The 11,184-nt window shown below is 61.6% G+C and overlaps 1 protein-coding gene across 1 annotated transcript; it reads right to left on the reverse strand.

The window, feature by feature from the left end:
• Positions 1-3,732: 3,732 nt before the first annotated feature.
• On the reverse strand, positions 3,733-7,460 carry E2F1 (E2F transcription factor 1). The gene is made up of 7 exons (XM_033075033.1): positions 7,263-7,460; positions 6,463-6,553; positions 5,701-5,920; positions 5,151-5,303; positions 4,920-5,034; positions 4,611-4,815; positions 3,733-4,402 (listed from the first exon to the last, which is right to left on the reverse strand). The coding sequence occupies exons 1-7, from the start codon at positions 7,458-7,460 to the stop codon at positions 4,146-4,148; spliced, it is 1,239 nt and encodes a 412-aa protein (XP_032930924.1). The 3' UTR covers positions 3,733-4,145.
• Between the last annotated feature and the right edge of the window lie 3,724 nt (positions 7,461-11,184).

Raw genomic sequence — 11,184 nt, forward strand, 5'->3', positions numbered from 1 at the left:
AGCTCCTGCTCCCTTGGGGATAATGTGCTCCAAGCTGAGCCCATGGCATCACAGCTATTTTTACCATCTCCCAGCTGTTCCAGGTGTATGCAAGGCAAATGAAGTGGAAAAAGTGCACCTGGGCCCTGGCAGGGGCATCCAAGGGCTCCGGGGTGCACATGCACTCACCACACTTGGCACAGGGCAGTCCCCAGGGAGGCAGCAAGGTCCGAGGGCTGGAGCTGTTGAGTGTGGCCATCATCAAATCCAACTGAAATGGGAGCAGGAACAAAACACAGACAAGGGGTGCAGCAAGGACAGGAGAATCACCTTGACAGGGGCATGAAAGGCGTTTGGGTGATGGTGAGGCTCTGCCATGGATCAAAATCCCCCCCTTGGAAGGGTTTCCCACACTCCTATCTGCTCCAAAAATCCACATTTGATGCTCAATGGGACCCCTCAGAGTCAGCATGAGTTTCCATGAGGGAAGGAGCAGCCTGAGAGCGAGGATGAAGTTCAGGGCAAAACTGCTGATGGCAGGAGATAACAGGATGTAACAGATGCTTCCAACTTCACAGGTGCTTCCAGAAAAACATGGCAGGGAAGAGGGACATGGCCCTGGCTGTGGGGGACACCAGGGCTATGCTCTGCTCCCCAGCACCTCAAAGAGGTGGATTTAAAGGAAGCACCCACTCAACAGCATCCCAGAAATAAACGATGCTGCTCTTCACCTCCCCAAGTTCCTTCTGTGTGGAAGAAAAGGAGAGATTTTTGGAAGTGGAAATAGGGAAGCATGGGGTGGGATACAGAGATGGAGCAGAACACCTCTGCCTACAGAGATCCCAGCCCCTACAGGACCCTCTGAGGGGGATTAGGTTAATGGGGGGGCACCTAATGCCATGGCCAGCCTGTCCCAGAGCTCATCCCACCGTGCAGCTCTCCTGACTCCCCCAGATCCCAACCCTACAGCACAAGGACAGCAGACCCCAGGGCTGCCTGGGCTCAGCACCGTGGCCAGATCCTGCACAGCATTTTCCAGTGCCAGTGGAGTCACCACTGCAGCCCAACAGCACCCCAGGGCTGGATGGACATGGTCCCTGTGGGGGTCACACTGCCTGGGAGTGAGAGCTGAGAGCCCATGGAGCAGGCAGGATGTGTGCATGGTGCCTTCACCTGACAGAGAAAAGCATCTTGGAGCAGATAAATAAAACCAGGCAGTGCCTGGGGCTGCTTCCCAATGCTGCCATGTGCTCTTCCAAAGCAGCTACCATCAGCTCCTTCTCCAGAGAACTGAAATAGCAGGAGGGAAGCCCTTCAGCTGCATCATGAATCATCCTGGGAGGCAGAGTGGTTATTTTTGCGGTGCTGTGGCTCACGTGGAGCTGCCAATGCAGCCCCCAGGGCCGGGCTGGGCTGTGCTGCTGCAGTGGGACACAGCCCTGTCCCTGCCTGGGCTGTGCTGCTGCAGTGGGACACAGCCCTGTCCCTGCCTGGGCTGCTCCCATGGGTGTTGGGAGTCCCAGGAGGTTCCCTAGGAGGGCAGTGTGATGGTGATGCCATCAGTTTGCCTTCACTCAGGGGAAACAGGCAGAGCTGTGCTGCTGCTGGGGGCTGGCTGGCTCTGGGAACAGCCCTGTGGAGCTCAGGATGTCAGTGTAAGTCCTCTCCCCTCTCCCTGTGTCTCCTGGCTCCCACAAAAACCATTGCCTGTGTTGGGGTGGCAGCACTGCAGATCACCATCAGCATCCATCACAGACAGAACTGAGCAGAGGAGAGATGGATGAGGAGGAGTTGGCATATGGCTGGACTGGGCACCCTGCAGGAACTCATAAAACCTCCAGCACTGCCACCTCAGGTGACAAACACCGGCAATGGAGGACACAGCAGGCGGGGACCCAGGTCTGTGCCCTCCCTCCTGGTCCCCACCCTCCTGCCCTGCTGTGGGGCGGGAGTCCCATGGATCAGAGCAGCAGGAATGCTGCTCCAGTGTCATGGTCTGAAAAAGCCCCATCAGAAGGGGTGACACACACCCCTGTCACACCCATGACAGCCTCTGTGTGACACTGCCCTGCTGTTTGGAGCTGGCAGGGCCCTGGCTGGCCGTGCTGCCCTGCTTTGGAGGGCTGGGAAAGCTGGGAAGGGGAATGGAGTGTGGAGCTGAGCTGTGGGCTTTGGCACCCTCACCTGCACACTGCCATCCACACGTGTCCAGCTGTAAGAACAACCCAGGGGCAGCACAGGCAGCCAGGGATCCCTCAGGTGAGGGGATAGAGGCACAGGGATGCAGGCAGGAGGCCAGGCAGTGGTGGTGGGCTCTCTGTGCCACCCAGCTCCCACCAGCAGCCTGGCCTGAGCCTGGGATCCCATTCCCTGCCAGTGCAGGGTGAGTTTACATAACATGGTCAGGGTGAAATATTTATCAGGCTGTTTAAAGGAAAACCAGGCAGGAGGCTGGGCAGGAGGAGGGGAAAAGTGCACAAACACGGGCAGGAAGTAGCACACCCATGGCTGCCACTGTGGCAGTGGCCACGGCCCTGCTGAGCCCCATCCTGGCTGCTGGGGTGGCCCTGGCAACTCCAAGCATCCCTCCCTGGGGGTCCCCAATGTCCCTCAGCCCTGGAGTGCTGCAGAGGGAGTCAGGGTCGGGGCTGCTGCTGGCAGACAGCGTGTCCCCAGCGAGCAAGGACACGGGGACCTCGAACTTTGGGCCAGAAACTGGTGCCAGCAGGTGCCTTGAGGCAGCACCAAGAGCTGGGGTGAACAGGGCAAGCTGGGAACTCAGGGGATGAAGTGGCACAGCTGCCCCAAAACCAGGGGGAAGGTGGGAACGGGACCAGGCAGGAGAGGAGAGGGAGAGGGGCCAAATGGGGACAGGGACTGTTGAAAGGAAACACTATCCAAATCCATCATCCCATCTTCCTGCAGCACAGCCTCTTTGGAGGAGCAGGGAGAGCAGGATCAGGCACAGATCCCATCCTGTGTGGGACCAAGGACTAAAGCACCTCTTGCAGTCCCAGGTATGGACATGGCTGGTCATGTATTTCAAGTTCAAAGTGGAAAACAGACCACAAAATAACCCCAAACCTCTTGGTTTCTCAGCTGAGGTCCCCCCACCTGTCACACCCCCCTCAGGCACCTGAGCACAGCCAAAGGGCAGTCAGTAGAAACCTTTATTAAACACAAAGCTCAGAGGAACACAAGCTTGTTAAATGGCAGTAAAAGTGAAAGTGCATCTCCAGCTCGGCCCAGGGGGACCCCAGGACCCCCCCATCTCCTCTCCCAGCCCCAGTGGCCCAGGACTGGGGAGCCTCAGCCAAAAGGCTGAAGGGCTGCACAGGGAGGGGAAGGAAAGCCTGGAGACAGCATTGAGTGCTCACCTGCAGAGACGCTTCCCCTGGACACCTCTGTGTCCCCTGAGGGGACACACACACGGTCCCAGGGCCACCAGCCCCACCCAGCCTCATCCCTGCTCCCACAGCCACCTGCCACAGCCATGGCCCTGCCAGCCTTGGTTTGGACACAAGCAAAGCCAGGATGTGCTGGTGAGACCCTGGTGGACCCTGTCTGTCCCACCAGCACCAGCACTGTCCTTCTGCTCCCTCCTGCCCCCTCCATGTCCTGGGAGAGCTCCACATGCCATAAATAATAAATAAATACCCCACACTCAGCCAGGCTGTGGGCACCCCCACACAAGGGGACAGCCCTGGCCCAGCACCCCCATCTCAACCACCCCCTCCCAGCACAACAAAAACTCTCAGCACCCCCACTCTGCTGTACAGCCCCACCCCCAAACCCCCATGGAAATGAAACGCTGTCCCCAGGGGACAATAATAAATTAATCAAATCCTTAATCTATACACAGGACTGCTTAAAGCTCTGGAATGGGCTCCTGGGGGGCACTGGCTCTGCCCTGGGCAGTTCCCCCTGATCAGGGCCCTGTTGGGGGGGGTCCCCCGAGATGGGAACCCCACCCTGGCATCCTCCTTGTGGGGCTGGAGCTGGGGATGCCACTGGCCCCCACCGGGCTGGGGGGATAAAGAGAAAATATTGCAAAAAGGGATGGGGAAGGAACAGCGGGTGCTGGAGCCAGAGGAGCTGCCCTGCCCACCCTGCCAGGGCTGCCCCCTCCCCTGGCAGCTCCCCCCAGCAGCTGGGCGGGCACAGCTTCAGAAGTCCAAGGGGGTGAAGTCCCCAAAGTTGCAGTCGAAGAGCTCGCTGATACCCTCGCCCTCCTCCAGCCCAAAGTGATAGTCCTGGGCCTGTGGCGGTGACAGGTTGATGAACTCATCGGCCAAGAAGCCCACCAAGTCCTCCTCCCTGCTCTGCTGCTCCAGCAGGATGTCCATGGAGGCCAGTGGAGACAGGCTCTCCTCCTCCTCCGGGCTCTTGCTGGGCAGCGTGCTCGGCCCTGGCAGCAGCGTTTCTGTGGGGATGGAAAGCAGCTGTAAACCCCACAGTACTCCCTAAATAAACCCCAAAAAGCTTTTCTAACTATGGAGATCCTGCCTTCCCACCTCCCTGCCTTGCTGTGGTCCCTGAGCAGCATCCCAGCTCTTTGCTTGTGCCAGCAGCAGAGGGGCTGATGAGAGTCACTGTGACATCCCACAGCCCCCTGGTGTCCCCAGCCCCACCTTGTTCTCCAGGCAGCAGTGGCATGTTCACATCCTGGGCAGGATGCAGGAGCAGGGCGGCTCTGGGCTGGGAATGGCTGGGAGAAGAGTCCTCTGCAGGGGCTTTGAAGGGGCTCTTGACAGGGCTACAGACCCCTGAGCTGTCCTCAGGGCAGAGGAACACATCGATGGGGCCCTGGGTGCTTCGCACAGAGACCTGGAACGCCTGGGGGAGGGGACAGGAGTGAGACAAGGCAGCACAAGGATGCCCAGGGAACACCAGGCTGTCCAGGGAGGGCAGAGGAGGAGCAGAGCGTGACCCCAGCTCACCTCTGCTGGGTCTGAGACCTGCAGCTGGGTCTCTGGGGGGGCTTTGATAACCATCACCATTTGCTCCGCGGGGTCCACAATGCTGCGGAGGTCCTGGCAGGTCACATAGGCTGCGGTGGGGCGGGTCAAGGAAGGGAAAAGGGGATGTGGGCTGGGAAACACCCTGCCTGTGACACTGGGGCTCAACCACAGCCACCACCCAGCCAGCCCCACCCTAGAACCAAAGGATATTGCTGGTTGGCGGGGTCCTCGGTGAGCAGGCGCAGCTGCACCGTGCACATCTGGATGAGGTCATCCAGCTGCCGCTCGGCTGCCTGCAGCTCCCGCAGCTCCTTCTCCAGCAGCCGGTGCTGGCCTGGCGCTCCCACGCTGGCCTGGCTGCCCCTGGGGAGCACCATGTCCATCAGGAGTCAACCCCCACAGCTTCCTCTGCCCCACCGAGGCCAGGCCACATCCCCACCCCACAGCCAGGGAACTGGTCCTGCAGGGATTTTGCAGCAGACCACTCCCCAAGGCTGGATGCAGCCCCCCCCACTCCCCTGGATGATTTGGGGAGCCCCAGGGGGACTTGCAGGTGATATCAACACTGGTCAGGAGCCTCGTGCCATTGAGCATAGCCCTCCCTACAGGGGGCCACCACGTAGCCTGCAGCAGAAGCTCTGGTGACTCTACCCTGAAATTCTCCACCCAAGTAAGAACCTCTTCCACCCAGAGTCTGGCCCAGACAGCTCCCCCACCCCAGGGAACAGCCAGGCACAGCCCCATGAGCCAGGGGACATACAGCCACTGGATGTGGTTCTTGGACTTCTTGGTGATGAGCTGTATGCCCTCCAGGACATTGGTGATGTCGTAGATGCGCCTCTTCTGCACCTTCAGGACCTCGGCTGCCCAGTTGAGATCCACCACACCATCTGGGGACTGGCTCAGCAGCTCCAGGAAGCGCTTGGTGGTGAGGTTCAGGGAGGTTTCATAGCGGGACTTCTCTCCAGGAGACTTTGCCCCTGCCAGGCGTGGAGGACAAGTGTCATTTAGCCACAAGGGAAACCCAGAGCTGAAGCTGAAAGGTCACAAAACCTGCCTCACTTGCAGGTGGCTTGTGGACTAGTGACCAGGACTGGCACCCCAAACCCAATCTGTTTTCTCAGGGCAATGGGGTGATCTGCCCAAATCCCCTGTAGGAAGGGTGTTGACCACAACTGTGACTGAGACACCGAGTGGTGGCAGGCTCAGGGGGGAGATAACAGCAGCTCCACCTGGGACACTGCACGACACCATGCTGGCACCTACAGCTCCATCTCACAGGGAGGGGACAGAACCAGTGTGATGGCCAGCAGATGGGCAGGACAACCATGCCACCAGCACAGGGCACAGCAGTGGGTGCAGAGAGTGGGCAGAAGCAGGCCAGCCTCAGGAAGAGCCCATCCAGACCGACACAAAGGGACTGGAAGAACCTACAGGGTTGAGCCTGGGAGCACAGTGGGGCTGCTGGACCTCTGCTCTGAGCTGGGCTGGCAAGGGGGGCCAGGGGGAGTGGAGCTGGTACCTTTAGCAGGGTTCCTGGCCTTGCCCCGGCTCACTGGCAAACTCTCTGCTATGTACTGGTGATCTGTCTCCAAATTCAGCTTCCTCTTCACCTGCAAGGGATGGGGTCAGCAGAGAGACAGCCACCCCCGAGGCTCCCTTCCCCTGTTAGGAACCCCCCAGCACTATGGGGTGCAGACACCCCAGATCCCAGCAGGAAAGAGTTGGCAGGAGCTGTCACACACGCCGGTGGGGATGGGGGCTGTCCCAGCCGCGGGGGCCTTGCAGGGAGCACCCCAAAGCCGGCGTGGGCCGTGGGTGGGGAGGCAAAGCACGGCCCGGCGCCTGGGCCTGCGGCTTCCGGAGCGGCGGCGGGGCAGGGCCGGCCCGGCAGGTGCTGCGTGGCACGGCCCGGCCGTACAGCCTGGCACAGCCGGGGACACCGGGCACGGGCGGACACGGAGCAGGGCACGGCATATGGCACAGCACGGGCACAGCGGGGAGCAGTACGGGCCGGCCCGCTATGGAACCGGGTCCGGTTTGGAGCCCTATCCGGTCCGGAGCCCTGTCCGGTATACAGCACGGCTCGCTGTACAGCCCGGCTCGGTATGGCACGGCTCGCTACACAGCACGGCCCGGTACCCAGCGGGGCCCATTGTACAGCCCGGCTCGGTGTAACCCGGTTGGGTATACGGCCCGGTCGGGACACGGCCGGTTCGACGAGGCCAAACACTGCACAGCCAGGAACACAGCCCGGCCCCGCCGGTCCCCGGAGCCCCCGCCCGGCCCCCGCCCCCTCCCCATCCCACTCGCGGGAGTTACCGGCGGGCGGCCCAGCGCGGGCCGTCTGGGCGCGGCGCCGGGGCGGGCGGGCTGCGGCGTGGCGAAGAGCAGGAGGTCGGTATCGGAGTGGCCGCCGCCCGCGGGCTCCTCGGCGGCGGCGGAGGAGACGATCAGGAGGTGCGGGGAGGCGCTGCCCAGCAGCGCCGCCAGCCCCGCCGCGCCGCCCGCCGCCGCCATGGCTCACATGGCAGCCGGTGCCGCCGGTGCGGCGGGCGGCGCGGCGGGCAGGGTGCGGACAGGGGCGCGGCCCATGGCGGGCACGGGGCCGCTGCGCTCCAGCTCCGGCTCCGTTCGGCTCCGCTCCGCGCCCGCCGCCGGATTGTTCGGCGCGCCGGCCCCGCGCGCCTTTGCGCGCCAAATCCTTTTTGCCGCGAAAAGCGGCGCGAGCCGCCCCGCCGGCCGCCCATTGGCTGCGCCCGCCGCGGCGGGGAGGAGAGGACGCGCTGCCATTGGCTGCGGCGCTCGGGGAGGCGGGCGGTGCCGCGCGGCCATTGGCGGGCGGGGGACGCGCTGACAGGCGGCCAATCAGCGGCGCCGCTCCGGGGCGGCGGCCAATGGGAGCGCGGCTCGGGGACGCGGCGGGGGCGCCGCGTGGGTGCGGCGCGCGGGACGTGTGCCCCCTCCGGGGGTGTCCCCTCCCGTGTCCCTGTTTGTGTTCCCTGTGTCCCGCCGGGGGTGTCTCCCCCCGGGGGTGTCCCCTCCCGTCTCCCTCGTATCCCCCGTGGGGGTGTCCTCTCTCGTGTCCCTGTTTATGTTCCCCATGGGGGTGTCCCTCTCCTGTGTGCCGCCGCGGATTCCTCGCTCCGAACCGGCCCCGGCTCCCGGTGTGCCCACTCGTGGGGATTTTCAGCCTCAGGCAGAGCCGGTCCCGGGCGGGCTCAGCCCCGCCGGGGTAATGGGCTTCCGGCTGCGGGCGCGGCTGCTCCCCGCTCCGGATGGCCCGGGAGGACAGCGGCACGCACCCACGAGCAAAGTTCATCTCGCTCCCCTGCCCTGCGGACTCTGCCCAATCACGGGTGTCACTGTTGGGGAAGAGGATGGCTTTGGGCTCTGCGCGGCTGCCCCCCGTGTGCTCCCCTTCCCCGGGTGTGACAGCACCCCCAGCCTGGCACAGGCCCGTGGCACGCCCCGCAGCAATGCCTTGGGACATCAGCGGGTGCCCAGCTGTGCTGGGGCAGGAGCTCTCCTGTACTGCGGGCCTAGGTGTCTGCAGGATTTTAGTCTAAAAGTGTTGGAACAATGAAGGGATCAGTTCAGGGCTGTCCATCTCCCTTGTTCAAAGCAGCCCCCAGACCATGAAGGAGGCTGTCGGGCAAGTCTGCAGGCGTCAGGCTCAGATGCTGCTGCAGGGGTCCAGCGCGCACGGAAGCACTGGGATGCTGCAATCTGCTCCATCCGTTCGGCGGATGATTCACGGCATTCTGTTTCCAAACACCAAACAGCTGCGGATCTCGGCAGCTCCTTCAGGACTGGCTGATAACCCCTTAGAGGGCAGAGGAAAAGCTCTGCCGGGAGCACAACCTGCCCTTGACCCTGCCAGGCGTTATCTCCGGCCGTGGGACTGTGTGGCTGGCGAGAGGCAGGGACACAGGGGACGCCGATGGAGCTGGGAGTGGCCCCATATGCTGAGGGAGATGAGAGTCCACCCACGAGACACGAGACACGGGACAGGCGGCTCCCAGCACCAGTATCTCCTGCCTGCAGGACACTGATAATCTCCTGCTGCATGAGGAAGCAAAATTAAAAAGGAAAAAAGTACATCCTGCTAATAAAAAGAAAAAAAGCATTTAAAGATCAGGCCTTTTGCAGGGCCCAGTTGTGGGGAAGCTCATGAGGAAAGTGTGGAGTGGGGTCTGAGCCAGCCACCCAAACCATCACTGAGCAGAGGGTTTCACCCCTTTGTGCCCCCCATGAGCTGCCCCACATGTCCCTGCAGGTCTGTGGTCAAGCACAGTGGCCCCAGCCCCCTGGTGCTGCCAGGCAGGGCCGTGAGCCAGCGCTGGCTGCCGGCCCTGCTGCCAACCCTGACCTGCCTGGGATGCAGGAGATGGGCTGTTCTTCCAGCAGTGCGTGGGATGCAGGAGACATTCACAGGGATGAGTTAACTCCTCTGCTGCAGAGCAGATCCTGACATGCAGTGCCCCTGTGCCGGCCTAACAGGTTTCTGGCTTTAAAGGATTTTATGCTGGATACTTTGGCAGTGGCTGCAGTTCTCCTGGGAACAGGGCCGTGATTTCCCTGGATCCCTCCATCCTTAAATACAGCAGCAACATGGTGCATGTCCGTGACCAATCAAATCAACTCGCTGTGCCTCATTTCTTCATCAGCAGAGAGCAAATAGAGACACTGCCTTGCTTAAAGGAAATTAATACAGTTAATTAACACTTGGCCCTTCTAATATTGCAGGCCCCACTCTCCAGAGCCCTTCCACTGCGATATTATCATTACTGCGAAGCATAAGCAACAGTTAGACCAGATGTTTGCACACAGTTAATGCTTCTTCCATCTGGGGAGGGGGACAAGGCAACCCCAGCAGCCGGGCGGGAGCGCATGGCTGGCGGTGCTCTCGCCATCCCTGGGGAGCCTCAGCCCGGCGCTTCCTGGGATGAGGCAGGGTTTAGGACACAGCTGCTGCACCAGCTGCTCCCGCTCGGCGCACAAAGGCTGGCTTCACCCCTCCCCTAATTCATGCAGGAGCTTTTCGGGGGGAGCCGGCTCTGCCCCCTCGCCCGGACTTCTCCAAGGCTTTGAGCGCCGGCGGCGCGAAAGGGGCGGCTGTGCAGACAAATGGAAGGCAAACGCTGTGGGAGAAGGGCGGGCAGGGCTCTCCTTGCATGGGGATGAGGGTAAGCAGATGAATCCCGTCTCCCACACAGCTGCAGCCTCCCCCCGGCCCCCGCAGCCCCGCTAAGGAGTGCAGACGTGCTCCCCAGATTAGCTGTCTGGCAGGTGCTGCTCCCAGATAAAGTCCTGTCTGCACAGCCCTGCTCTGTCCTGGACACCAGCAGGGAGGCTGCAAACTTCAGACACTTCGTGCCCCAGCAGGATTTAGCCCGCGGCAGTGGCTGGGTTTGGTCTCTGCTGGGAAAAGGCTGCAGGTGGAGCTAGAGCTGGTACCTGCGCTGGAACATCACCTGGCAGTGTGCAGGGTGGGAGGAGAGCCGGCAGGATGCAACCTGCACCCATCAGGGTGCTCAGTGGAGGAGCACATTTACTGTCCCTGCATCGCAGCCGGTCCTGCCTCCAGCAGTTCCCACCCGGAATGTGCACATGGCACGAAGGGGAGCAGGGCTTCCCTGGGGTCTCCTGCCAATGTCCCTGTTGTCAGCTCACTGATTTCCTCACAAGATGGTGAGTTGGCAGTGTGGTACAATCTTCCTGTGGTGGGGACAGGCAGCCGGGGACAGCCCAGACCCCCCCAGTTCTGCTGCCCTGACCCTACAGTCCCTTATCTCTGCCACCTGAGCCATCACTTTGTTCTGTGCAAACCAAAGCCATCTTCTGGAAGCACAAACTGAGCGTCTAAAGGTGGCCAGGCAGAAGGGAGCAGCCCTGGTTTAGGTGTTCCTCTCAGAGTCCAGTCCCAAAAGCAGGATCCCTTGCATCTTTACAGATGACACAGCCCTTATTTTCACAGGACACCAGGTCAGCTCCTCTGTTGGAGACTCAGCAATGAGATCTCCTCCTCTCCTGTGGTGGCATCTGTTTTTAAAGCTCACAGCATGCAGTGTCTCTCAGTGGAAGCGATAGGCATGGAGCCCCCTCCCCTCCTGCTCTGCTCTTCACACCCAGCCAGGGCAGCCTTGTCTCATCCTCTGAGCCAAAGCAGCACAAACACTTAAGGCCACTCCATTCCACAAGGCTCTTCCATTTCCTTCACTCAAAACCTATGGAAGGCTGG

Source organism: Catharus ustulatus, chromosome 17 (genome assembly GCF_009819885.2).
Source record: "Catharus ustulatus isolate bCatUst1 chromosome 17, bCatUst1.pri.v2, whole genome shotgun sequence".
Taxonomy (NCBI): Eukaryota; Metazoa; Chordata; class Aves; order Passeriformes; family Turdidae; genus Catharus; species Catharus ustulatus.

Excerpts from the sequence above, each read along its gene's own strand:
- E2F1 (XM_033075033.1), bottom strand. The coding sequence starts at position 7,460 with ATGGCGGCGGCGGGCGGCGCGGCGGGGCTGGCGGCGCTGCTGGGCAGC. Across the intron at positions 5,921-6,462 it reads GGCCAGGAACCCTGCTAAAG|GGGCAAAGTCTCCTGGAGAG; the intron begins GTACCAGCTCCA and ends CACGCCTGGCAG. Across the intron at positions 5,035-5,150 it reads GAGGACCCCGCCAACCAGCA|CGCAGCCTATGTGACCTGCC; the intron begins ATATCCTTTGGT and ends GACCCGCCCCAC.